This window comes from Pristis pectinata, chromosome 5 (genome assembly GCF_009764475.1).
Source record: "Pristis pectinata isolate sPriPec2 chromosome 5, sPriPec2.1.pri, whole genome shotgun sequence".
Classification (NCBI taxonomy): domain Eukaryota; kingdom Metazoa; phylum Chordata; class Chondrichthyes; order Rhinopristiformes; family Pristidae; genus Pristis; species Pristis pectinata.
The window spans coordinates 116,253,012-116,280,482 of NC_067409.1; the positions used below are offsets into that span (position 1 = coordinate 116,253,012).

At 43.1% G+C, this 27,471-nt stretch overlaps 1 protein-coding gene across 1 annotated transcript; it reads right to left on the bottom strand.

Moving 5' to 3' along the window:
- klhl7 (kelch-like family member 7) lies at positions 1-26,977 on the bottom strand. The gene is made up of 11 exons (XM_052015383.1): positions 26,126-26,977; positions 23,908-24,010; positions 23,708-23,801; positions 22,500-22,624; positions 15,917-16,092; positions 10,174-10,348; positions 8,680-8,822; positions 7,719-7,959; positions 5,701-5,902; positions 1,168-1,265; positions 1-452 (listed from the first exon to the last, which is right to left on the bottom strand). The coding sequence occupies exons 1-11, from the start codon at positions 26,246-26,248 to the stop codon at positions 169-171; spliced, it is 1,764 nt and encodes a 587-aa protein (XP_051871343.1). The 5' UTR covers positions 26,249-26,977; the 3' UTR covers positions 1-168.
- Between the last annotated feature and the right edge of the window lie 494 nt (positions 26,978-27,471).

The window sequence follows — 27,471 nt, forward strand, 5'->3', positions numbered from 1 at the left end:
TGTTAGGCAAACAGCTTTTTAATAACTCTTAAGAAATAATCCTGAATACTGGCATTACTTTAATACATCTCAAAAGACATTAAGTTAGAAAAATCTTCATATATCAGTTTATGCCAATATGAGCTGACAGAACAGACATCATCCTGGTAGCTCCAAAGAATTTTTTCTTCAAGTTTCAAGTTTTTCTTCATTTGCACCACATGTGTCCACGACACATATAAGACAACTGGTTACTGGGAAAGCACGGACCTTAGAATTGGTTGTCCATTTGTCAGTCTCGGTGTTATATTCCAAAATGTGACCTAATCTGCCTACACCTTGGAAACCAGCCAAGACATAGATCATGGAGCCTACTGCTGCACATTTAACTGTTACCCCTTTCCAGGGCATCGTTGATACCATTTTCCAGTCATTCATCTTAATATCATAATATTCTATGGAATCCAGACCACCTGAAGTGACAAAAAAAAAGATTTAACTTTTCTTGCTTAATAAATCTCTTATCATATATTTGGAACTATATATACATTGAATATCTAGATGTCTGACTTTTTCTATATAGTTTGTATTTTTTTTCTTATTGCAGGTATCCAACATTTGAAAGCCACAGAAATTGTCCCAAGTTTGAGTGATTGGGCTGTATTTCATTTTATTACACAGGTTAATTGGGATCCAGAATACGACTTGAAAAGCAGTAATCTGAACCCTCAGATTTAAGTGAAAAAGGGTGTGGAGCCTGCTGCTATGATGACCAAGAGGAGTTGCATAGAACATAGTTACTTCATTTCAAATACACCCAACAAACCTTCACGAGAGCGTTATACGGTAATATCCCTTTTTGCTGAAGTTCATATGAAGTTAATTTCAAATGAAGGGTGGGAATAAGGGATTTGATTAGCAGCCTATTAACCAACTCCCAATCAGCAGAGGAGTCAGTAATCCCAAACTTCCTATGGCACAGATGTACACAGAATAAAGGACCTACACCTTGCAAAGACAGTTGGTGAAACCTGCAAAGAAAGAACCAAATTAGGCCAATCAGGATACCTTTAGAATAGCAACGAGACTGGCAGACATCTTTGACAAGATTCAATGCAAGGATGGACTAAACACAAGTATATTTGGTCTATTAATAGACATCAGTAGGTATAAATCAAGTAACCATACCAAGTCCATTTTGTCCACCAACAGCATAGATTCTGTCATTTACAAAAACTAATCCGTGGTTCTTCCTAGCCTCCAGCATTGCAGCCAGTTCTGTCCACCTGTGAAAAAAAATACGTAATTCAAACAGTGGTACAGCAAAACTCTGAGTAGGAATTAAATATGTGAGTACAGCCTCAAACAAGGTGATGGAGGAACTCAGCAGGTCGAGCAGCATCTGTGGGAGGAAAGAATTTTTTCGGGTTCGGGTCAAAACCCTGCATCAGGACTTTCAAGATCAAGATCAATTTTTTTCCTCCCACAGATGCTGCCCGACCCTGAGAGTTCCTCCAGCAGCTTATTTGTTGCTCCAGATTGCAGCATCTGCAATCTTTTGTGTCTCCATGTGATTACAGCCAATGATTCCAATAACTAGTTCACATCTGTGCATCATACAGTTATACAAAAGTAAATGCCAATGAACATTTAAATACATTTAGTCACTTTTCTTTAACCAAAGCAATTTGATCAGTGTAGTGTTAACTCAGTGTGGCACTAAAACATCAACCTTCGGATGGATCAATAAATCAACTTATCTTTTCAGGTGAATATTCCAATCTAAGAATAGAGGAATTCACGTGATGTCCTAGCCAACATTGTGAGTGTTTTGGTACAGGAGAGAGATGAAATGTAGCACAAATGTCTTTTATAAGCATGCAAATAGTAAAAAAGGCTAATAATAAGTAATTTCAAACTTTTCTTTGTATTGTCCTACATATTGCTGCTTTCTGGAGCTAGGCTTTAGTGTCTTCACACCATGGGCCTAAATCATGCAACCATGCCATTTTATCTAACAAAAGCATAGATTCAGTTATTTACAAAAACATAGAAAGTACAGCACAGGAACAGGCCCTTTGGCCCACAGTGTTGTGCCAAACCAATTATATTAGTAAATGAAATGTCCCTAGTTCCTGCCTAATGCTCCCGTAATTTGCCCTGCTCCAATTTAATACTCTCCCGCAAGGTCCACACTTATCCTTATCTATAACTATCTTAAAACTTAAGGAGTTGTGGTCACAGTTCCCTAACAGGTTGGTCACCTGGCCAGGCTCATTACCCATCACCAGGTCCAGTAGAGCCCCTCCTCTTGTTGGACTATCTACATATTGATTTAGGAAACCCTCCTGAACGCACCTAACAAATTCTGCCCCATCTAAACCTCTTACACTAAGGAGGTCCCAGTTTATATTAGGGAAGTTCAAGTCCCCCACGACAACAACCCTATTAATTTTACACCTTTCCCTAATCTGCCTGCATATCTGTTCCTCAATGTCCCGGTGGCTATCAGGGGTGTCTGTGGAATAATCCCAGAGTGATTGCACCTTTCTTATTTTTGAGTTCGACCCCACATAAACTTAGTGGATGAGCCCTCCATTAAGTCCACTCTGAGTGCAGCTGTGATATTGTCCCCAATTAGTAGTGCAACTTACCCACCCCCCTCTTTTACCTCCCTCTCTAGCTTTCCAAAAACATCGAAACCCTGGAACATTAAGCACCGATTCCTGTCCCTCTCTTAACCAAGCCTCTGTAATGGCCACATCATAGTTCCATGTACTGATCCATGCTCCAAGTTCATTACCCTTACCCATAAATACTCCCAGCATTCAAATACACACACTTCAAACTGTCCGTCCCATTGTGGCTACTACTTTGCTCCTGCCTGTTTTTATTGGCCCCGACATCTACTTTCCTCTCAATCCCTCCACTTTCTTACCCAGTGCTCTGGTTCCCATCCCCCTGCCAAACAAATCCACAATTTTTGCTAGCCTCTGGTTTTGTTGAATAGGGAAGTAGAGGACACAGCTGAGGTACTACATAGAACAGGATGCCATCAACATCAAAGGATAGGAAAGTGATGGTGTCAGTGGTAGTAACAGTCATGATACTGGTAGAAGGAATAAGAGTAGTTAAAAGAGCAATTACCTATTTTATGGTCAGTCTGTTCAAGGTTCTATGATTCTAGAATTCTATTGGCAGTTCATTTATGTGTCTGACCAAAGGTAGGATAGAAGGTGACAATAGGGGAAAACCCAGCAAACTCTGTTCTAAAAAAGGTGAGAGGGAGATGGCAGAATCCCAGAAAATTTACCACATAGAAGGCTGCCACTTGGCCTACAGTGTCTGCACCCATTGGAAAAGATCAACCCAGCCCAATCCCACGTTCTGCACAAGGTCCATGACCCTGCAGATCAATCTCCCCAAGTACACATGCAGTATTTTCAAATGTAATAAGTGTTTTTGCCTCGACTACCCTTTCAGCCAATGTGTTCCAAACTCATGCCACTATCTAGGTAAAATAAGAAAATCCTCACTCTCCAATTCCAATCACACCAAGCTTTGCATCCATATCCTCTGGTTTTTGACAAATATTCTCAGGGAAATATGTCCTCCCTATCTAACTGAAATCACTCATTATTACTGCCAGTACTTTTCACTTCTCAGAAATTTGCTTACAAATTCATTCACAAATTTGCTCATACATTCCCCCCTGAACTGTTTGAAGATCTATAAAGGACATCCCAAACAGTTTCATCATTCCCTTTTTGTTGAGTGATGTGTTCTCCAGCACTTCCAACGGGACCCCACTACCAAGTATATCTTTCCCTCCCCGCCCCTTTCTGCCTTTCGCAGGAACTGCTCTCTCCACGACTCCCTCATTCATTCCTCCCACCCTCCCAACCCATCCTGCTCCCACCCCAAGAACTTTCCACTGCTCCCACCATAGGTGCAACACCTGCCCCTACACCACCTCCATCCAGGGACCCAAACAGTCCTTTCAGGTGAGATAGAGATTCATCTGCACCTCCCTTAACATCATTTACTGCATTCAGTGCTCCAAATGTGGCCTCCTCTAACATTGGCGAGACCAAACACAGACTAGGTGACCGTTTTGCAGAACACCTGCGCTCTGTTCATAACCACGATCTGCATCTCCCTGTTCCCAGTCACTTCAACTCCCCCGCCCACATTATCACCGATATGTCAGTCCTCGGCCTCCTCCACTGCCAGGAGAATTGCAAGCACAAACTGGAGAAGCAGCACCTCGTTTTCCGTCTTGGAACCTTGCAGCCTAATGGCACGAACATCGAATTCTCCCACTTTAAGTAATCCCCACTCCCCCCCACCCGACAACACCTCCCCCCACCATGCTTCTCTTCTTCCCCTTCCTAGCCTCTCTCTGTTTTCCCCCTTTCTCTCCTTACCTTCGACCCATCCCCCAGTGGATCTGCTCTCCCCTCCTCCCCCGCACCTCCCTATCACTATCTCTTACCTGCATCTACCTATCGCTACCTTGTGCCTACCCCGCCTCCCCTATATTGTCCACCATCACTGCTCTGCTTTTCCCTATGTATTGGGCCTCCCCTTGACCCAAAACATTGACCGCCTGCTTTTCTCCACGGATGCTGCCTGGCCTGCTGAGTTCCTCCAGCATCATAGTGTTTTTTTATCTAGATTCCAGCATCTGCAGTCCTTTATTTCTCTACTGTTGAAAGTATCCTGACTGGTTGCATCATGGTCTGGTATGATAATTCAAATGCCCGGGGATCCAAGAAGCTGCAAAGAGTAGCAACCACTGCCCAATACATCATGGGTACATCCCTCCCCACCATCGGTAGTATCTACAGGAGGCAATGCCTCAAGAAGGCAACATCCATCAAAGATCCCCACCATCCGGACCATGCCATCATCTCGCAGCTCCCATCGGCAGGAGGTACAGAAGCCTGAAGTCCCATAGCACCAGGTCCAACAACACTACTTCCCTTCAACCAGTTGGTTCTTGAACCAACCAGCAAAGCCCTAATCACTAGTTTAGTAACACTATGACTACTTTAATAACTTTGTACAAAAATGGACTGCGTTTTATTTTGCTCTAATTGTGTTCTTTCTTATAAAATTTGTGCATAATTTAGTTTATGCTTTTCTTGTGACTGCTGCTGCAATTAAGTTTTTCATTGCACTTGTGCACACATGGACTTCTAACAATAAACTTGACTTTGACTTTGAGCTACAACTGGAAACTAGCTTACAAAGGTAGTATAGTTCTCAACTATTTTAGTAAATGCTCCACGAAATAGACTTCAAAAGGCATTAACACATAATACATGCCAGCTTTCTTTTGATATGTCATCCAAATTGTCATTCCTATATTTTGAGTCTGGATATGAAATTGCTAAGTTATGGGCTTGTAAGGAAATAAGTATCAAAGCAAGTCTGATCCTGACCAACTGTAACATCCACAGCACTGCTGCTAAAGAACGCATTTTGTAGGAGGGCTTGAGTCCAGCAATTAACCTCACAATTCCCAGGCAGGAGGAATTCCAATCCATAATGATTGCTATTAAAAACTGTGACAAATAAACATCACGATATGACACTACTTCAAAACTTAAATTTGTGATTTTAAACTAAAATCAATAGATAAAAATAATTATGAAAAATGTTTTTTTACAAACCATATCAGCTTTGGACAGGCAAACTACTAATATTGACACTTACGACTCAGTTGCAGGATTGTACACTTCACAGGAATTTAAAACTCTTCCAGATACATTGTTGCCTAAACTTCCACCACAAACATAGATGAGTCCTTTGGCTTCCACCATACCATGACTGCATCGAGGTGTCAGCATGCTGGGTTTGGTGTGCCAATTCTCTGTTCTGGTATCATAACATTCAAACAGATACAAAGCAGAATTTCCTGCATCAGAAAACAAAAACAATTAGAATGATTTGTATTAGTGAGAAGAGTGGTGACCTAGCAACCTTTGTGGCCTAGCACCCTATTCTACTACTACGTTTAACCAAGGAGGCTTCAGATTAAGTTTCCCTTTACAAGAAATAACACTGGTATTGATATTGGTTTATTATTGTCACTTGTACCGAGGTACAGTGAAAAGCTCGTCTTACAAACCGATCGTACAGGTCAATTCATTACACAGTGCAGTTACATTGAGTTAGTACAAATTGCTTTGATGTAGTATAGGTAAAAACAGTAACAGTACAGAGTAAAGTGTCACAGCTACAGAGAAAGTGCAGTGCAGTAAGGTGCAAGGTCACAACAAGGTAGATCGTGAGGTCATAGTCCATCTCATTGTATAAGGGAACCGTTCAATAGTCTTATCACAGTGGGGTAGAAGCTGTCCTTAAGTCTGGTGGTACGTCTCACCCAGTTCATCAGAATGTGACAGCTTGGTCACAACCACAATGGAATTAAGCGCGTTCTGTTCAAGTGAGCCAGTACTGCTTCCGTACTTCATCCATAACATACAGACAGGAGCTTTCGGAGGCCTGCTATAACTTTTTGGTTTTCAACAAAGTTTACAGTAACACAGCAGAGTAGCAGCAAAAGAAATGTTGGTATTAAGGTAGAGTATCGTTACATCTGACCACTGCCCTATTAATGACGGCAACCACAATAATGCAATGTTCCTCAAGGACTTTAAAGTAGTATGAAATTCAAATAATTTCAACATCAGAAACAGATTAAATGAGAACAGATCCCCAAATATCTAACAATTGAGGAAATATACACAGAGGAAAGTCCAGATACTAACTTCAAGTACCAAGAGGAATTTAGCTTTTCAGATACAAGAGTCAACTTTACAACTTCACACCTTGACTACGATTCCAGGATTGAGGGTACCTGCAACTCAGTCATGCTTACTATTTTTCCCAGGAATTTATGATTTATAGCACAGCATATTCACTGTGGTACTTTATCATAAATAACACCTGCAAGCAGGCATTAACAATTATATACAAGGTTGTCTAATTCCCAATAGGTAACACAGACTACAAGGTCACAGGCTTGCACTGAATTAATTGATTTCCACAGATGCATCAATCACACTTATAAATGAATAAAAATACTACAATAGAGTAATTTTCCTCAATTGTGGCTAGATTTGCATTTTTGAAAATTAACTAACTCACAAGCCAATCCACAAGTCTTGTGGATTTTGTGCTTCTTAAGTTTGATTGTGAAAAGCTCTTTCACTTCAGGAATTGTACCCAATAATGATGGTACTACAGTAAGACATAGATGGATGACAGCATTTACAGAAATTTTTCATGAGCTCCAGCTCTTCACCGATTGAAAATGTGAAAGAAGTTTACAAAACATTTATAGATATAAAGACATCATAAACCAACTTGGTAATTCTACGTGAGATTTTTAAAAATTCATTCGCAGGTTGTGGGTTTCTGACAAAGACCACATTTACCACCCAAGATGGTTGTCCTCTCGTAAACAAGCCACCTGATAGACTGTATTAGGACATTCCTACAATGTTAGGCAGAGATTTCCAGGATATTGACCAAGCAGTGATAATGACGCAATGATAAGTGCTCGGGACAGGATAGTGCAAGCCTTGGAGATAAACTTAAGTAATGGCTCCCATACATCTGCTTTTCTTGTCCCTCCAACCAGTGGGGATCCTGTTGAAGAGCCTTGAAAACATTGTTGTATAACGCGTAAATAGAAATGCCACTGAATAAAGAAGCAGCTAACTCACCTACTTCAGAGCCTCCAGATGTGTAAATCTTGCCTTCTGCAGCACATGCAGCAAGACTATCTCGAGGAGTTGGAGGACCCAGTTTAGAATACCAACTGTCCTTAACCACATTGTAGCAATCCATCCGTTTGATGGGAAAAAGCTGTGAACCACCCAAGATATAAACAACGTTGTCCCAGAAGACACAGGCTGCATCTCGTCGCTTCTCAAATGGACAACGAATGTCCATCCAAGTATAATCCTGCAAGAGAAAAAAAAACTATATTTATGTATTGCCTTTCACGATATAGCTAGCATCCATGAGCAACAATGTAATAATGGCAGCATAAGCTGCATTATTACACTGTTGTAATAACATTGTGTAATGTAGTAATATTGATTGAGTTTTAAACATTGGTCAGGACACAAGTGATTGCATATAGAACATAGAACAGTACAGCACAGGAACAAGCCCTTCACTCCACGATACCCGTTTAACATCATTGTGGACTATTCTGATGAAGAATCATCTATCGGAAATATTTTATCTTTATATGGATGTGGTGTGAGCGGTTAGTGTAACGCTATTACAGCGCCAGAGATCTGGGTTCAATTCTGACCACTGTCTGTAAGGAGTTTGTACGTTCTCCCCGTGTCTGTGTGGGTTTCCTTCCACATTCCAAAGACGTATGGGTTAGGAAGTTGTGGGCATGCTATGTTGGCACTGGAAGCATGGCGACACTTGCGGGCTGCCCCCAGAACACTCTACACAAAAGATGCATTTTACTGTGTGTTTCGATGTACGCATGACTAATAAAGATATCTTGTCTCATTACCTCCAACATCCTGTTTTCATTAGTTACAGAGGACTGGGTTTGTTGACCTGTCTGTATCTACAATGTGAATGCAAGATTATTAAAGTTCTACATAAAAATTCAATATTCCCAGGTCATTGACTCCACTCTCCCTGCCAACCCTCTACCTTGGGATTAAAATAACGACATGACTGAGGCTGAGATCCACCGAACAATGCAATGCGATAATCATGTTTCTTTTGTCTTGGCCGTGTACTTTCTCCCAGCTCCTCTCTATCCTCTGGAGACAGAAGATGATAACGCATGCCACCTGAAGAGTGGAATGAATAACAATGAAGATCTGTATCAAAGACTTTCTTGAAATTTAGACATCAATAGAAAAGGATTTTTAAATCCTCAAGAAGTCAAGATAATTAACAAGTGATCTGAAAGTGTTAACAGTCATTCTATTCGTATTGCCCAGTGCCAGCACAGATCAGATAGAAGTAAAATTTTATGTCATCGCACAATATATGCTTTAAGCCCAACATGAAAAGCAATACTCAGATTGTGTATTTTCCACATCACCATTCTCATTGCACATGTGATAAGTCCACTTATTAACAATGTGTAAAGGCAAAACAAAAAGCTGCAAGGGCTTTAAATTTGAATTAAGTAGTGACAGTGCATCCATGTAAAGATGGTTTTGATCTGGTGCCCTTCTTTACTGGGTTGAGACTACCTTATTTCATTCACATAATACTCATTCATTTCAGTTTGATTCAAAGAAATTTCTCAGAGGTGGTGTAAAGACAATGCTTTAAAAGATACACTAACAAATTCCTAAACAAATACATATGATTCAAACTAACTTTTTTAATTTATTGGATCATATTTTCACTCATTAATTATAAGCTGATATTCAGAATAATTAATACTCCAACCTTCGACTAACTAGATATTATTCCTAACATAATAGAGGGGATGCCAGTGACAGAACCAGGAGAGCTGCTTCCTCACAGATCTAGTGACCCAAGTTCAATCCTGACCTCAGATGCTGTGTATGGAATTTGCACGTTCTCCCTGTGACCATGTGGGTTTCTTCCGGGTGCTCCAATTTCCTCCTGCATCTCAAACACATGCAGGTTGTTATGTTAATTGACCACTGTAAATTGCCTCTAGTGTGTACATCAGAGATAAAATCCAGGGGGAGTTAAAGGGAACGTGGCAAGAATAAAAATGGGGACACGAGAATAAAAATGGGGACACGAGAATAAAAATGGGGACACGAGAATAAAAATGGGATCAGCATAGGACGAGTAGAAATGAGTGCCTGAACATCAGCAAGGACTCAATGGGTGCCTGAATCCACGTTGTATGACTCTATGCCATCAATCAGACAACCACCTACCATTGTTGCCAAGACTTTTGTGTATTTAATTACCCAAACGTGCCTATAGTACTTTGCAGAATCCCAAATCAGCTGGAATATTTAAATCTGGGAACATGTATATTATTACAAGCCTTGGGACCAAAGCCAAGGAAATAGTCATCCAAAAGGTTTATGTGAAATATGTATTCTACACTAAAACTCTGTTCTTAGCTAAGTAGATTAAAGTAATCAAACTGTTTCCACTCAAATTATATATGGTAATGATTCAAGGAGGCACAAACATACTTACTTATAACCATTTTAAGACACTCTGGATTATCCTGAATGAGTGATTCTGCTTGGACAGTTTTGCTCAAGAAGTTCTTAGAGATTAGTGGAAATCTGACTTTAGCCAGAATATCAACCATATATTGCTGTCGATTGAGTTCATCATATTTTAACCACCTAACTGCTGCATCATAAACCTACAATGAAACAAAAGTAAAATATCACAAAATGAAGAACATTATAAAACACATCAGTTTGCCATTGTTCTATTTGTGCCTATTCCATGAATCAATGAGATTATGGCAGCTTCTACATCCATTCACCAACTTTTACCGATGCACCATAGAAAGCAGCCTATCTGGAAGTATCACGGCTTGGTACGGCAACTGCTCTGCCCAGGACCGCAAGAAACTGCAGAGAGTTGTGGACACAGCCCAGTGCATCACGGACACCAGTCTCCCCTCCTTGGACTCTGTCTTTACCTCTCGTTGTCTTGGTGAAGCAGCCAGCATAATCAAAGACCCCACCCACCCGGGACATTCTCTCTTCTCTCCTCTTCCATCGGGTAGAAGATACAGGAGACTGAGGGCACGTGCCACCAGACTTAAGGACAGCTTCTACCCCACTGTGATAAGACTATTGAATGGTTCCCTTATACAATGAGATGGACTATGACCTCATGATCTACCTTGTTGTGACCTTGCACCTTATTGCACTGCACTTTCTCTGTAGCTGTGACAATTTACTCTGTACTGTTATTGTTTTTACCTGTATAACATCAATGCACTATGTACTAACTCAATGTAACTGCACTGTGTAAATGAATTGACCTGTACGATCGGTATGCAAGACAAGTTTTTCACTGTACCTCGGTACAAGTGACAATAATAAACCAATACCAATATCGGCACAGACTAGAAGGGCCGAATGGCCTGTTTTCTGTGCTGTAGTGTTCTATGATTTATTGATCATAGAACTCTTGAATCAACTACTGAACGTCTACAGCCATTGAAGCTGAAAATTCCAAACACTTACAACTCCCGCCTCCAACACCCATGTTAAAAAATTTCTTACCTCAGTACCCTACACAGCCAACCATTTATCCTGACCACATTTTTCTTACCAGGGTACTCTCGTATTCAACATCCCGTTTCCTCACAATGTTTTATTTCTCTTTTGCTGAAATCTGAAATTTCCCAAACCTTTGGTTTGCTAGGGTATTATTGACAACATTATAAGCCTTCCTCTTTGATCTAATAATATCTTCAGTTTCTCTTGTTAACCATGATTGAACCACTTTTCTTCTTGGGAGTTAAGTGCATTTAAGGGATATATCATTTTTGTATGCCATCTATTAATTTTTTTACATTTTTGTCACTGCTCATTTGCTGTCATGCCTTTTAATGTAGTTTCCCAATCTATCTAGCCAACTGATGCCTCCATAGTTTACTTTTCTGAAAAAAGATTTCAATCGTAGCTTTTTAAGTATTTTTTCCTCTTTGCACAATAATTGATGTAAAATAGCATATTCTTTAATTGTTTCCTCAATTTACTGAGCTAGAAATTTCCATGAATTTGGCCTCCACACCACTGTTTCTAATTTAGTTTACCCTATATGTAAAGTCCTGAATGATAATTATATTATCCTTGCTATCTGTACTTCTAATAGCCTGCCCTATTATACCCTATATTACCATTACTGTTTGGGGCCTATAGACAACCCCCACCAATATTATCTGGCCCTTGCAGTTTTTCTTTTAAACTCCACTTAAACTGATTTTCCAAGCCAAAATCCTATTTCTCTGCTGCCTTTATCCATCCTTTCTTATCGTGGCTACCCCAATTCCTTTCACACTTTGCCTATCACTTCTAAAAGTTAAGTATCCTTGAACATTCAATTCCCAACCTTGGATACCATGCAGCCATTTACTTCAAATTGTGACATTAGTTCATCTATCTTGTTTTGAAAGCTGTGTTTATTAACAAATCTTCAATTTTGTCTTTTAGCTGTTTTTCTCTACTCTGATTGTTCTGCCCTTTCTGAGACACTCTGGTTAACATTACCCACTCACTGCATTATCATCTCCTTCTTTGTCTTTAACTTTCTAAAACCAACTGCCCCACCCTTTCCAAATATTTAATTTAAAACCTTCCATACAGCCCTAGTTATTCAAATTTCTGGGACACTGCTTCCATCCCAATTCAAATGAAACCCAATAGCTCTTTCTGTGCCCCATGTACTGAAAGTCATTTCTTCCACATCAATATTTGAGCCACGCATTTATTCTCCAATCTTTTTGGCCCTATGGCAATTTGCATGGGGCTCACACTCAACATCAGCAAGACCAAGGAATTGACTGTGGACTTCAGGAAGGGGAAGTTGGGAGAACACACAACAGTCCTTATTGAGGAGTCAGCGATGGAAAGGGTGAGCAGTTTCAAGTTCCTGGGTGTCAACATCTCGGAGGATCTATCCTGGGCCCAACACATTGATGCAATCACAAAGGAGGCACGCCTGTGACTCTACTTCGTTCGGAGTTTGAGGAGTTTTTGTATGTCACCAAAGACGTACAGTGCAGAGCATTCTGACTGGTTGTGTCACAGCCTGGTACGGAGGCTCCAATGCACAGGACCGCAAGAGGCTGCAGACAGTTGTAGACTCAGCCAGCTCCATCATGGAGCATGCCACTCCCCACCATCAAGGACACCTTCAAGAGGCGGTGCCTCAAGAATGCGGCATCCATCACTAAGGACCCTCACCATCCAGGACATGCCCTCTTCTCATTACTGCCATCAGGGAGGTGGTACAGGAGCCTGAAGACCCACACTCAATGATTGAGGAACAGCTTCTTCCCCTCCACCATCAGACTTCTGAACAGTCCATCAACCCACAAACACTACCTCATTATTCCTTTTCTTTGCACTATTTATTTTGTAATTTATAGTAATTTTATGTCTTTGCACTGTACTGCTGCCACAAAACAACAAACTTCACATCATACAAGTCAGTGACAATAAACCTGATTCTGATTTTTCTGATTACGATAGTAATTTAGAGATGATGGTCTTCGTGGTTCTGCTTTTAACTTGTAACCTAGCTGTTCACAGCCTTTCAGATGGGCCAGGACAAGTAGATTTTTCCCTCCCAGTCCAAGATCCTCTTCAGGCCGAAGGAGATGGTCCTAAATACTGATGCCAGGCAATACAGCCTTGAGGACTCATACTCACAACTGCAGAGAATAGCGTCCATCCTTCAAACTCTACTGTTGATCTTTACTATTATATTCCTTGTCACTTCTCCAATTTGAATGCCCTCTGAGCCACAGTACTGCAGTCAATTTACTAACTAACCCTGCAGTCTCCTCACTTATCCACACAGGCTGCAAGAACATTTTGTCTGTTGGACAAGTGCAGGGGCTCAGGCTCCTTCAATGCTCCCTCTGGCTCTCTGTATTTCAGAATCAGGTTTATTATCACTGACTTATATGTTGTGAAATTCGTTTTGCAGCAGCAGTACAGTGGAAAGATATGAATTTACTATAAATTACAGAATAAATAAATAATGCAAAAAAAAGGAACAACGAAGTAGTGTTCATGGACTGTTAAAAAAATCTGACAGCAGAGGGGAAGAAGCTGTTCCTGAATCATTGAGTGTGGGTCTTCAGGCTCCTGTACCTCCTCCCCAATGGTAGTAACGAGATGCGGGCATGTCCCAGATAGTGAGGGTCCTCTGTCATTGATACCACCTTCTTGAAGCACCACCTCTTGAAGATGTCCTCGATGGTGGAGTGAGTTGTGCCCATGATGGAGTTGGCTGAGTCTACAAGCTTCTGCAGCCTCTTGCGATCCTGTGCATTGGAGCCTCCGTACCAGGCTGTGATGCAACCAGTCAGAATGCTCTCCACTGTACATCTGTAGAAATTTGCAAGAGTCTTTGGTGACATACCAAATCTCCTCAAACTCCTAATGTAGAGCCACTGGCGTGCCTTCTTCATGATTGCATCAATGTGTTGGGCCCAGGATAGATCCTCCAAGATGTTGATGCCCAGGAACTTGAAGCTGCTCACCCTTTCCACCGCTGACCCCTCGATGAGGACTGGTGTGTGTTCTCCCGACTTCCCCTTCCTGAAGTCCACAATCAATTCCTTGGTCTTGCTGACACTGAGTGAGAGCTTGTTGTTGCAACACCACTCAAGCAGCCAACCTATCTCACTCCATGTCACAACAACAGTAGTGTCATCGGCAAATTTAAAGATGGTGTTAGAGCTGTGCTTAGCCACACAGTCATCAGTGTAGAGAGAGTAGAGCAGTGGGCTAAGCACACAGCCTTGAGATGCACCTGTGTTTATAGTCAGCAAGGAGGAGATGTTGTTACCAATCCTCACTGACTGTGGTCTCCCGATAAGGAAGTCAAGGGTCCAGTTGCAGAGGGAGGTACAGAAGCCCAGGTTTTGAAGCTTGTTGATTAATAGTTAGGGGATGATGGTGTTGAACGCCAAGCTGTAATCAATAAACAGCCTAACCTATGTTTTGCTGTTGTCCAGGTGCTCCAAAGCAGAGTGGAGAGCCAGTGAGATTGCGTCCGCTGTCTACTTGTGGTGGTAGGCGAATTGCAGCAGCCACTGTATTTGCTTCAAACATAGGCACACCTGCCTATCCCTGATTAATTGTATCATTTAAGGGGTGCGACTGCTTCTTGGAACTGCTTCAGGTAAATCTCCCACTCTTTGACACATCAGAATGCCCACATCTCAGATTGCAGCTCATCAGCTGAGTTAAAGTTCCTTGTGTTGTAGACACCCACTGAAAAATGTGGTCTTCCATCAGCTCCCACACTGAAGTTCCTGATTCATCCAAGTCTACAAAATAACGGCACTGCACATAAGAACATAAGAAATAGGAGCAGGAGGCGGCCTTCTGGCTCATTGAGCTTGCTCCGCCATTCAATAAGATCATGGCTGATCTGGCCATGGACTCAGATCCACCTACCTGCCTTTTCCCCAGAACCCTTAATTCCCCTAAAATCTATCTAACTGGGTCTTAAATATATTTAATGAGGTAGCCTCTACCCTGGGCAGAGAATTCCACAGATTCACTACTCTCTGGGAAAAGCAGTTCCTCCTCATCTCCATTCTAAATCTATTCCCCTGAATCTTGAGGCTATGTCCCCTAGTTCTAGTCTCACCTACCAGTGGAAACAACCTTCCTGCCTCTATCTTATCTATCCCTTTCATAACTTTTTGTTTCTATAAAGATCCCCTCTCATTCATCTGAATTCCAGCAAGTACAGTCCCAGGCGACTCAATCTCTCCTCATAGGCTAATCCCCTCATCTCCAGAATCAACCTGGTGAACCTCCTCTGCACCGCCTCCAAAGCCAGTATATCTTTCCTCAAGTAAGGAGACCAGAACTGCAATGTGCTATAACACGTCATGCTTTAATAGAACCCATAAAATTGTATTTCAGACACCACAATTCCCGAATCTATTGCCAGTAACTTCAATTAACAAGCTGTAGCTGGTTACTTAAGTCAGCTACATACAAGCTACTTTCTTACCACTTTTTACTAACTACTAAATGACAACTACATGGTTAGTAAAATTTAACAGTAAAACAAAACTCTAAAAATATTTAACATGAAAACCACTCACTTTCTCACACAAATCCATTGCAGGCTACACTAATGTTAATACTTGGTCATAAAATGGTTAGAAATCCCTTGGATAAGGAGATTTTCAGAACAGTTTGAAAATGACTGCTTATACCTGGTCTTCTGCTCTAACTGTTAGTGCATCTTGTTTCAGTAAGTGAGTTACTCTTTTGACATCAAGTTGTAAAAACTCATCCGTTTTGTAAACTTCAGTGAAATGCTGATGAATGAATCCATCTGCTGACATCTTGAGCTCTGGGCAGTCGAGGCACTCTGCCAGAACACTTATTCCTGCAAACAAAATCAGATACAACTATAAGAGTTTGCAGCAGTACGATAGCAGGACACAGGGCCAATCAGAGAACTCTGCTTCACAGACATAGTCTCAGTGTCTACTTTTAGCTTCTCAACCTAGTGTGACTTTAACAACTTTCTATGATGAGACAGCAAAAGTTACACTCAGTACCCTAATTCTGTCCCAATCAAAGTTTCATTTAACAGATATTAAATGTACCAAAGGATAATTCCTCCGAGGGGCCTACTGGTGCTACTAGTTTCCAATAGTTTGCCATCACCCCAGGATATAAATAGATACATCTTTGTTTAATGGTGAGCAACTAGGAGTGTGGGCAACGGAAGGATTGAGGTGCTCATTATAAAAAGCACTAAAAGCAAGGTTGGCAACATAACAGAATAACCTTTTCCACTGGTTAGGGATTCCAGATTTAGAGGGCATAATCTTAAACCTAGTTCTTTTGTAAGTAAAATTAGAAAGAAACTTTTCACACAAAGGGTTATGAAATCAGGGCCTCATACCCTCCAAAAGGCTGTTGATGCTGGGTCAACTTAAATTTTCATGAATAATAGTAACAGATGATTTTTGTTTGGTATGCAAAGGACAACATATGAATAATGACAGAAAAATGGAATTAAGATACAGATCAGCCCCAATCTAAATAAATTGACAGCAAAATAAGACCAAGAAGCTGAAATTTGCTCCTGGTCCAATGTAACAGTTTTAAATTTTGTTTCCTTCAAGTTATATAATCCTCCATCTCACCTGTAGATTACAACTGGATATTGATAGAATGCAGAGCTGGGCTGAGAAGTGGCAGATGGAGTTCAACCCAGATAACTGTGAAGTGATACACTTCAGGAGATCGAATTCGAAGGCAGAATACAAGGTTAATGGCAAGACTCTTAGCAGTGTGGAGGAACAGAGAGATCTTGGGCTCCACGTCCATAGATCCCTCAAGGTTGCCATGCAGGTTGATAGGGTTGTTAAGAAGGCGTATGGAATGTTGGCCTTCATTAGTCGGGGTATTGAGCTCAAGACCACGAGATGATTTTGTTAGGGTTTTTAGTGTAAGGGTTAGATTTTTATAAGTTTTTTCTAACTAGTTGAGTGGGGGCTGGACTGCGCAGGCACGGCGCGGGAAGCTTAAAAAGGAAACAGCCTATAGAGCGGGCAGCGGAGCGAGTGGGAGCAGAGTGTTCTGGGCTTTGGCTCAAGGGGCTTCGGCGTGAAGGGGCAAGGAGGGTAGGTAGCTGGTAAGTAGGTAAAGGCAAGGTTTACCTGTTGTTCATTATAGATTTGTAGGTGGGACTAACTAGGGAAAAAAGAAAGGTAGTCAGATGGAGGACATGGTGGTGTGCTGCAGCTGTTTGATGTGGGAACTCGTGGACCTTGCTGCGGTCCAAGATGGCCACATCTGCAGTAAGTGCTTGAGGCCGGACGAACTTCGGCTCAGAGTTGATGAGCTGGAGTCGTAGCTACAAAAACTGCGCAGCATAAGGGAGGGAGAGAGTTATGTAGACACGGTGCATCAGGTGACAGTCACCCCCCTTAGGGTAGGTACATCTGAGGTTCAGGAGGCAGATAGAATGGTGACTGTCAGGGGAGGGAAGAGGAAGAAGTCAGGCAGGCAGACAGAGCAGAGAACCCCGGAGGCTGTTCCTCTCAGTAACAAGTTTTCTGCCTTGGAAGCTGTTGAGGGGGATGACCTGCAGGGGCCTAGCTGCAGTTACCAGGTCTCTGGCACTGGGACTGGTACTGCTACTCAGAAGGGAAGGGTGGGAAAGAGACATGCGGTAGTGATAGGGGACTCGATAGTCAGGGAAACAGACAGGAGGTTCTGTGGCAGTGAGCATGAATCCCGGATGGTATGTTGCCTCCCAGGTGCCAGGGTCCGGGATGTCACTGATCGGATCCACAGAATTCTTGAGTGGGAGGGAGAGCAGCCGGAAGTTGTGGTCCATATTGGCACCAACGACATAGGTAGGAAGGGGGATGAGGTCCTGAAGAGTGAGTTCAGGGAGCTAGGCAGAAAATTGAGGAACAGGACCTCAAGGGTAGCAATCTCAGGATTGCTGCCAGTGCCACGTGATAGTGAAGGTAGGGATAGGAGGAGGTGGCAGATAAATGAGTGGCTGAGAAGCTGGTGCAGGAGGGAGGGTTTTAGATTTCTGGATCTTTGGGATCTCTTCTCGGGAAGGTGGGACCTGTACAGAGAGGACGGGTTACACCCGAACCAGAAGGGGGCCAATATCCTTGCGGCGAGATTTGCTAGGGTGGTTCGGGAGGGTTTAAACTAGTTTGTGAGGGGGAAGGGAACCGGAGGAGTAGGTCAGAGGAAGAAGGGAATGGGGAAAAGTTAGATCAAACAGGTAGAGAGGCTTTGGGGAAGGAGAAGCAGAGTACAGGCTATAAAAGCAGTAAGACAGATGGACTGAAGTGTGTTTACTTAAATGCAAGAAGTGTCAGGAATAAGGGGGATGAACTGAGGGCTTGGATAAGTATGGGGGACTATGATATCGTGGCTATTACTGAGACGTGGCTGACGTCAGGAGTGGATATTGAATATTCCTGGTTTTCGGTGTTTTAAGAGGGATAGGGAAGGGGGGAGAAGAGGTGGAGGGGTGGCGATACTGGTCAGGGACACTGTTACGGCTGTGGAAAAGATGGATGTTGAAGAAGGATCATCTCTAGAGTCCGTATGGGTGGAATTAAGGAACAAGAAAGGAGCAGTTACTCTACTAGGAGTATTCTATGGGCCCCCCGGTAGCAGTAGAGATATAGAGGAGCAGATTGGCAGGCAGTGTTTGGAGAGAAGCAAAAATAACAGGGTTGTTATAATGGGAGACTTCAACTTCCCAAATATAGACTGGAGCCTGCTTAGTGCCAAAGGTTTAGATGGGACGGAATTTGTTAAATGTGTCCAGGAGGGATTCCTGACGCAGTATGTTGACAGGCCAACTAGAGGGAATGCCATGTTAGATCTAGTTTTAGGAAGTGAACCGGGACAGGTGAAGGATCTATTGGTGGGTGAGCATTTGGGGAACAGTGACCATTACTCCATAACCTTTAAGATTGTCATGGACAGGGACAGGTGCAGAGAGGACAAGAGGTTTTTCAACTGGGGAAGGGCGAACTACGAGGCTATAAGGAGAGAACTTGGGAGTGTAAATTGGGATGTCCTTTTTGAAGGAAAATGTACCATGGAGATGTGGTCAATGTTCAGGGATCTTATGCAGGATGTTAGGGATAAATATGTCCCGGTGAGGCAGAGAAGGAGTGGCAGGGTGAAGGAACCGTGGGTGACGAGAGAGGTGGAACGACTTGTTAGGGAGAAGAAGGTAGCATACGTGAGGTATAAGCAGCAAGGTTCAGACAGGGCCCGTGAGGAATATAGGGTAGCGAGGAAGGAACTTAAGAAAGGGCTGAGGAGAGCTACAAGGGGACATGAAAAGGCTTTGGCTAGTAGGGTTAAGGAAAATCCCAAGGCCTTTTTCAAGTACGTGAAGGGTAGGAGGATGGCTAGGGTAAAGGTAGGTCCGATTAAGGACAAAGGTGGGAGAATTTGCCTAGAGGCGGCGGAAGTGGGAGAAGTTCTCAATGAGTACTTCTCTTCGGTATTCACCAGGGAGAGGGGGCTTGATGACGTGGAAGGGAGTGCTGGTAGGGGTAATGTTCTCGAGGTTGTAGATATCAAGAGAGAGGATGTGTTGAAGTTGTTAAATAATATTAAGACAGATAAATCTCCGGGGCCTAACGGGATTTTCCCCTGGCTGCTTCAAGAGGCGAGGGAGGAGATTGTTGAACCGCTGGTAAGGATCTTTGAGTCCTCGTTGTCCACGGGGATGGTGCCAGAGGATTGGAGGGTTGCGAATGTTGTCCCCTTGTTCAAAAAAGGTAATAGGGATAGGCCAGGGAATTATAGACCGGTGAGTCTCACATCTGTGGTGGGTAAGCTGTTAGAAAGGATTCTAAGGGATAGGATTTATGAACACCTAGAGAATCATGGACTGATTAGGGACAGCCAGCATGGCTTTGTGAAGGGAAGATCTTGCCTCACAAGCCTGATAGAGTTCTTTGAGGAGGTGACCAGGAAGATTGATGAGGGCGGTGCGGTGGATGTGGTTTACATGGATTTTAGTAAGGCGTTTGATAAGGTTCCTCATGGTAGGCTTCTTCAGAAGGTCAGAGGCCAAGGGATCCAAGGAAGCTTGGCTGTGTGGATTAGGAATTGGCTTGCATGTAGAAAGCAGAGGGTTGTGGTGGAAGGAGTGCCCTCGGATTGGAAGGCAGTAACTAGTGATGTCCCGCAGGGATCGGTTCTGGGACCTCTACTTTTTGTGATATTTATAGATGACTTAGATGAGGGGGTGGAGGGCTGGGTTAGTAAGTTTGCGGACGACACGAAGATAGGCGGTGTTGTGGATAGTGTGGAAGGCTGTCAGAGCTTACAGAGGGATATCGATAGGATGCAGAGCTGGGCTGACAAGTGGCAGATGGAGTTCAATCTGGAGAAGTGTGAGGTGGTACACTTTGGAAGGACAAACTCCAGGGCAGAGTAATAAATGGCAAGGTACTTGGCCATGTGGAGGAGCAGAGGGATCTGGGGGTTCATATTCACAGTTCATTGAAAGTTGCCTCACAGGTGGTAAGAGCAGTTAAGAAGGCCAATGGGATGTTGGCTTTCATAAGTCACGGGATTGAGTTTAAGAGCCGCGAGGTGATGATGCAGCTTTACAAAACTCTAGTTAGGCTACACTTAGAGTACTGTGTTCAGTTCTGGTCGCCTCATTATAGGAAGGATGTGGAGGCGTTGGAGAGGGTGCAGAGGAGATTTACTGGGATGCTGCCTGGATTAGAGAGTATTGAATATGAGGAGAGGCTTAAGGTGCTAGGGCTTTATTCACTGGAAAGGAGAAGGATGAGAGGAGACATGATAGAGGTATATAAAATATTGAGAGGAATAGATAGAGTAGACAGTCAGCGCCTCCTTCCCAGAGCACCAATGCTCAAGACGAGAGGGCATGGCTTTAAGGTTATGGGTGGGAGGTTCAGGGGAGATGTCAGGGGGAGGTTTTTCACCCAGAGAGTGGTTGGTGCATGGAATGCACTGCCTGGGGTAGTGGTGGAGGCAGATACATTGAACAGGTTCAAGAGCTTGTCGGATAAGCATATGGAGGAGTGTGGGATGGGGGGATATGTGGGAGGAAGGGGTTAAGTAGTGTGAGGGTGGTTTGATGGACGGCACAACATGGTGGGCCGAAGGGCCTGTTTTGTGCTGTATGGTTCTATGGATGTTGCAGCTGTACAGAACTCTGGTCAGACCACACTTGGAGTATTGTGTTCAGTTCTGGTCGCCTCATTATAGGAAAGATGTGGAAGGTTTAGAGAGGGTGCAGAGGAGATTTACCAGGACGTTGCCTGGATTGGAGAGCATGTCTTATGAGGATAGGTTGAGCGAGCTCAGGCTTTTCTCTTTGGAGAGGAGGATCAGAGGTGACTTGATAGAGGTGTATAAGATGATAAGAGGCATAGATCGAGTGGACAGTCAGAGACTTTTTCCCAGGATGACAATGGCTAACACAAGGGGACCTAATTTTAAAGTGATTGGAGGAAGATGTAAGGGGGATGTCAGGGGTATGTTTTTATTTTACACAGAGAGTGATGGGTGCGTGGAACGCACTGCCTGCAGAGGTTGTGGGGGCAGATACATTAGGGACATTTGACAGACTCTCAGATAGACACACGAATGATAGAAAAATAGGGGGCTATGTGGGAGGGAAGGGTTAGATAGATGTTAGAACAGGATAAAATGTCAGCACAACATTGTGGGCTGAAGGGCCTGTACTGTGCTGTAGTGTTCTACGAAGTTACAAATAGCATGGTGAATAATTATCCAAATGAAGTTAGACCAGAATATTGACCAATTTTTTGCTCAAGAGTCAGGCAGACCTTAAAACATAGCAAGTTAGAGAACTTGTTTATGCATAAAGATGAAAAATCACTTGCATTTTCCAGCTGAGCCACAATCGCACACAAGAACCCACTCCTTAATCAGAGGGTGCTGAGAGCAAATGTGGTGCTTTGTTGAATTTATCTGACTCATTAGAGTCCCACCTGGGAGGGAGCATTTTGTCTACATGACTTGGCCATTCACTGGGCTAGGAGAGAAATGTGCGATGACTAAAGTCAAACTATTGTCAACATAAGAGATTTTTAAAACATTTTTTCTTTCACGATGTTTACTTGAGTCATTGAGCTGCACGATATGTTTTTTTTGCTATTAATCAAATATCCAAACAGTAAAATATGGGAACATCTTGCATCTTGAAAAGCACATCATCAGCACTGCACAGTACTGCCCTAACATAAGACAGTCTCTTAATGTGAATCAGTGACATACCAAGGCAATTTGAAGCATCAATTTGTTCTTTGAGGAACTCAACACACATTTTCTTCACTGGTTCAATCTGATACTGGTTTGCTGCATCCAACAGAGATTGAACATTATTGCTGTTAACAGAGATCCTGCAAACATTAAAACATAATTTATTTAAAACTGTAAATGTTGTTTCTTTGAAAGGAACTTTTCTCCTTATCATGCAATTCCTCTGTTGTCATTATATGACAAGCTAACATGGATAAAATCAAACCCTTTCAATGACCAACAGTGGTCAAATCAATTGGAGGGAGGAATCCTCAAGGTTACTTTTTCCATTCTTCCACCACTTAGTTGATCCATAAGATTTATCAGGGATCTTTCTAAGCTTCATTCCACTGTCAGGTTTATCCTCGTATCATGAAGGGAGGCTTTGGATCTCTCTGAAGGTCCCTCCCAATCTAAGCTCCCTACCGAATATGATATTATGTGGGCTCCCACTATCATTCACCTCAACTGGATTTTTAGTAAAATAGAAGGGTAACTGGACATTGTCAAGCCACCTTTGGCATAAGAAGCAGATTTCACCAATCAGCTGTTCAACAAGTAGAAAAGTATTTTACATAAAGTATGTCACTACATGCATGTCCCAGGAGATTTCAACATGTATTATCTGTCTCCGTAACAAAATTAGGTTGAGGAGTAGAATCTAGACTAGGCTATTAGTGAATGGAAAAGAAATGGTAGAGGTTATGTAGCTACAACAAAACTGGCGAGGCCTTACGCAAGATTGGACAGTATATCTACCACAGCCCACACAAGCTTTCCCATCAAGTGGCTTCTGAAAAACCTGGATAACATTTCAAACAGCTGGGTCACCAGCAGGCAGGATTCCTCCTCAGTTTTTCAACTTAGTTGAACTCAAGATCATGAATAAAAAAAATTGCTTAAGCTTCTAGTACTTCCAACATTGGAAAAAACATACCAATAAAAATTTGGACAAATGGGTTCCTCTCCCAAAAACAAAGTAGTCAAGAAATAAGAACTTTAACATGCCTACAATTCTGCAGGCTCTTACAATATGAAGAACCAAGGGTAAATGTTTTCAACTTGGCATACTATGAACTTTGGAAAGCACTTTAGATTGAAAACTTAAAATAGTGAATGTAATAGTCAAGGATTCACAATATTTAAAACAATGAATGAAGAGGAAAAAGGTAACAAACACTTACCTGGCAGTATATGCAAACTCTACCAGTAGTTCAATAATGTCAGGTTCAGCATCTTTGAGTTCCACTTCATAAGACTTTGATTCAAGCATGTTTGCTACCAGGAAAATGAGCAAACGATTAATAATTGCTTAACTTAGAGTAAAGTGTAAGCACTATAGCTAATCACCTTTTAAAACAAAGACTGACAAAAGCAAACTTACTGGTAAACATTAGACTGAAAAAGTGGCTGGCTGCTGCAAGAACCACCCGGTGAGCTGGGATTTTTCTATCCGACACTACCAGAAGAACATCGCACAGAATTTTCTGAATATAAAACACAAGGGTCATAACAATGAAATAGGCTCTTTTGTCCATCCAGTCCTCACTGGCTCTTCTATTTATGTAACAAGTGGTGCTAATCCCTTGTGCTATTTTCTCATATTTCTTCACTCAACTTTTAACGTCACCCAAAGACAAATACTGTAACACAGAAATACAGCACGCCATAAAAAAAAAGCACAAACACAACTACTTTTCTTTCTTAACAGCATTTACGTGAACAGGAAAAAATCCAGAACACTCAGCAGTTAAGATGGTTGGGAATAAACATGCCTTTGTGCAATCTCGAACATGTATTTCTTCCTTCTTGAACATGTTACTGTCTCCAGAGAAACATACAATCTGCTGGAGGAACTCAGCAGGTCGAGCAGCATCTGGGATGAAAGGAATGTCGATGTTTCAGGTTGAAACCCTGCAGCAGGACAACATCTCCAGGACTGTGTTGATCCCTCCTACTATATTACCCTTCTGAATTATTCTTTGTGATGGCCCCATCTTAAATCACAAACATTCTCGAACCTATGCTACACCGTGACTTCAAGACTTTGCAACTTTTGACAGAACCCACCATTTTTTTTTTACCCTATCCAGAAAAGTTGGACTGATCTTTATTGGTTCTGTTCCAATTATAATCAAAGCATGTGTCAATGGCTCCCTTCCCCAACCACAAACTGTCATGTTAACCAAGGATCCAACAAAACTTCAACTGAATGGGCTACTATACTGAATCCACACATACACCTGCACCATTTGAGGAGTACCAGTGCAGTACTTGATTACAAATTAATTGTCACTTTTCAGTGTTAGCCTTGGCTCAGATGGTAGTACATTTAAACATTTCAAAATTTACATAACTGGATGCTTTCTTTTTTTGTTCAAATCTTCACGTCATCATCTCTATCACAAACTTGAATTTGTATTCACATTTCACAACAGGTTATCCCAAGATCCTTTTAGTCTTTTATATATATAATGCAGAAAATATTACAGCCAATTTGTCACAGCAAAATCTCAAACATCAATGAAGTAATGACTTGGTAATTTTTATGGTAAAGTTGGTTGGGGGAAATAAATTTTGTACATCAAGAATTTTCCTTCTATTCTTCGAACACTACATTTTACATCTCAGTATAAAGATGACACCTGGAAATATTAAGCCCACCGCCCCCTCCCAAATTATCACTATAGATTGTGTGTTTTACCCTCAGGACATCTGACGTCTGAGATTTACGAGGATGATTCCAGGAATGAAAGGGCTTACGTATGAGGAGCGTTTGTCGGCTCTTGGACTGTACTCACTGGAGTACAGAAGAACGAGAGGGGACCTCATAGCGACATTTAAAATATTGATAGGAAAGGACAGAGTAGATGTGGCTAGGCTGTTTCCCTTGGTGGGTGAGTCCAGGACCAGAGGGCACAATCTTAGAATTAGAGGGTACAGTTTCAAAACAGAGATGAGGAAAAATTTCTTTAGCCAGAGGGTGGTGAATTTGTGGAACTCCTTGCCACGTACAGCAGTGGAGACCAGATCAGTGGGGGCATTCAAGGAGGAGATAGATAGATATCTAAATAGTCAGGATATCAAGGGATATGGGGATAAGGCTGGAAATTGGGATTAGAATAGGTTTTTTTCTTCCCCCATTCCCCATTTCTCATTCCCTTTCCTTGGAGCAGACTCGATGGGCCGAATGGCCTGCTTCTGCTCCCTTGTCGTGTGATCTTGTGACTCCAAAGCAAGAACACAGCCACTGAACTATTGGAGTTATATTGCTCCAACCACCTCAACTGTGTTCTTCTCTTCCACCCCCACCCCCACCCCCCTCAAAAAAGCTCCCGAACTTGTCGACGAAGAGCGCTGTATTTTGATTGTAAGCGCCACAACTTGGTGCCGCGCTACATGTAATCTGTAAGTTTTGGTCAGTTCTCGTTTGTAAACGAATGGAGACTTGACCGCACAAGAGAAATTGGCGAGTAATAACAACGTTAACAGAAGAATCCTCAATTATTCACGGTAGCAGAGAATTATGCCACTAAACAACCTTTCTCTAGTCTCATACTTATACCCCATTTAACCCTTAGAAATACACGAAAAAACCTTGCCTGTTTTCGCATGTTATTCATGACACCCATAAAAGTTGCCAAGAGCTTGGCTTCCTCTCTGGCTGCGAATTTCTTCTCACTTTTCTTCTTGATGGAGCCTTTCTCTGTGCCCACAGAGGCCATGGCAACATTGAAGGAGGCGGCGAGAGGAGTCGGGCCGGACTGGGCCGGGCCGGGCCGGACCAGCAACAACCGGGATATGTTCCTCAATAGCGAATGATCCCTGAACAAGGTCACTGGGCCTCGGAGGGGGTCGGGCGGCGGAGCACGGCCACCAGCTCTCCACAGGAGGGGAAGGAGGTCATCTCCTGCAGCCGGTGACTGTGTTCGGGGGGTCGGGTTCGGGGGAGGGGGGCGGCTTTAAAGGGAGGTTGAGAAGGGGAGAAGTGAGAGACTCGGTGAGACTGACAGGATCCCGGACTCGCTGCTTCCGGACTCCCCCTCACACACGATCCCGGACTCGCTGCTCCCGGACTCCCCCCCCACGATCCCGGACTCGCTGCTCCCGGACTCCCCCCCCCACGATCCCGGACTCGCTGCTTCCGGACTCCCCCTCACACACGATCCCGGACTCGCTGCTCCCGGACTCCCCCCCCACGATCCCGGACTCGCTGCTTCCGGACTCCCCCCAACACACGATCCCGGACTCGCTGCTCCCGGACTCCCCCCAACACACGATCCCGGACTCGCTGCTCCCGGACTCCCCCCAACACACGATCCCGGACTCGCTGCTCCCGGACTCCCCCCAACACACGATCCCGGACTCGCTGCTCCCGGACTCCCCCCCCCACACACGATCCCGGACTCCCCCCTCCCCGCCACACGATCAGCCCGCCGCCGACCCACTCGGACACCAACGATCGCCGTCGCCACGACAAGACGATCCCAGGCTGAACCAGCCCAAACTCCTCGCTGGCGCCCTCTCCGGCTCGGTGTCGCAGTGACTCGGGACACTGCCCCATACAGTAACATTTCCTCTCTGGTCTAAATTATTATATAGTTGTCTAAAGACCCTCACTCTGGAGCCAAGCACGCAAAGGACGAAAATACTAAATATTTGGAGTTACAAAAATAAAATTGCACGGCAATTAAATTGTTCATCAGTTAAAAGCATGGATTAACTTGCAACCACGAACAGACAATGGAGTTTGAAAGGCTGGAACAGTGTGGCGTTTATTACAGGGCTTGGCAAAGTAAACGCAGGGGTGATGTTTCCACTGGGATGTGACAAGACCTGGGGGTCGCAGTCTCAAACTACGGGGCTGAGATGATAATTTCATTTTATGTCAAACTACTGAGAGCTTAATATAGCAGAGAATGCCTATAAGTGTATAGAAAGTGTAGGG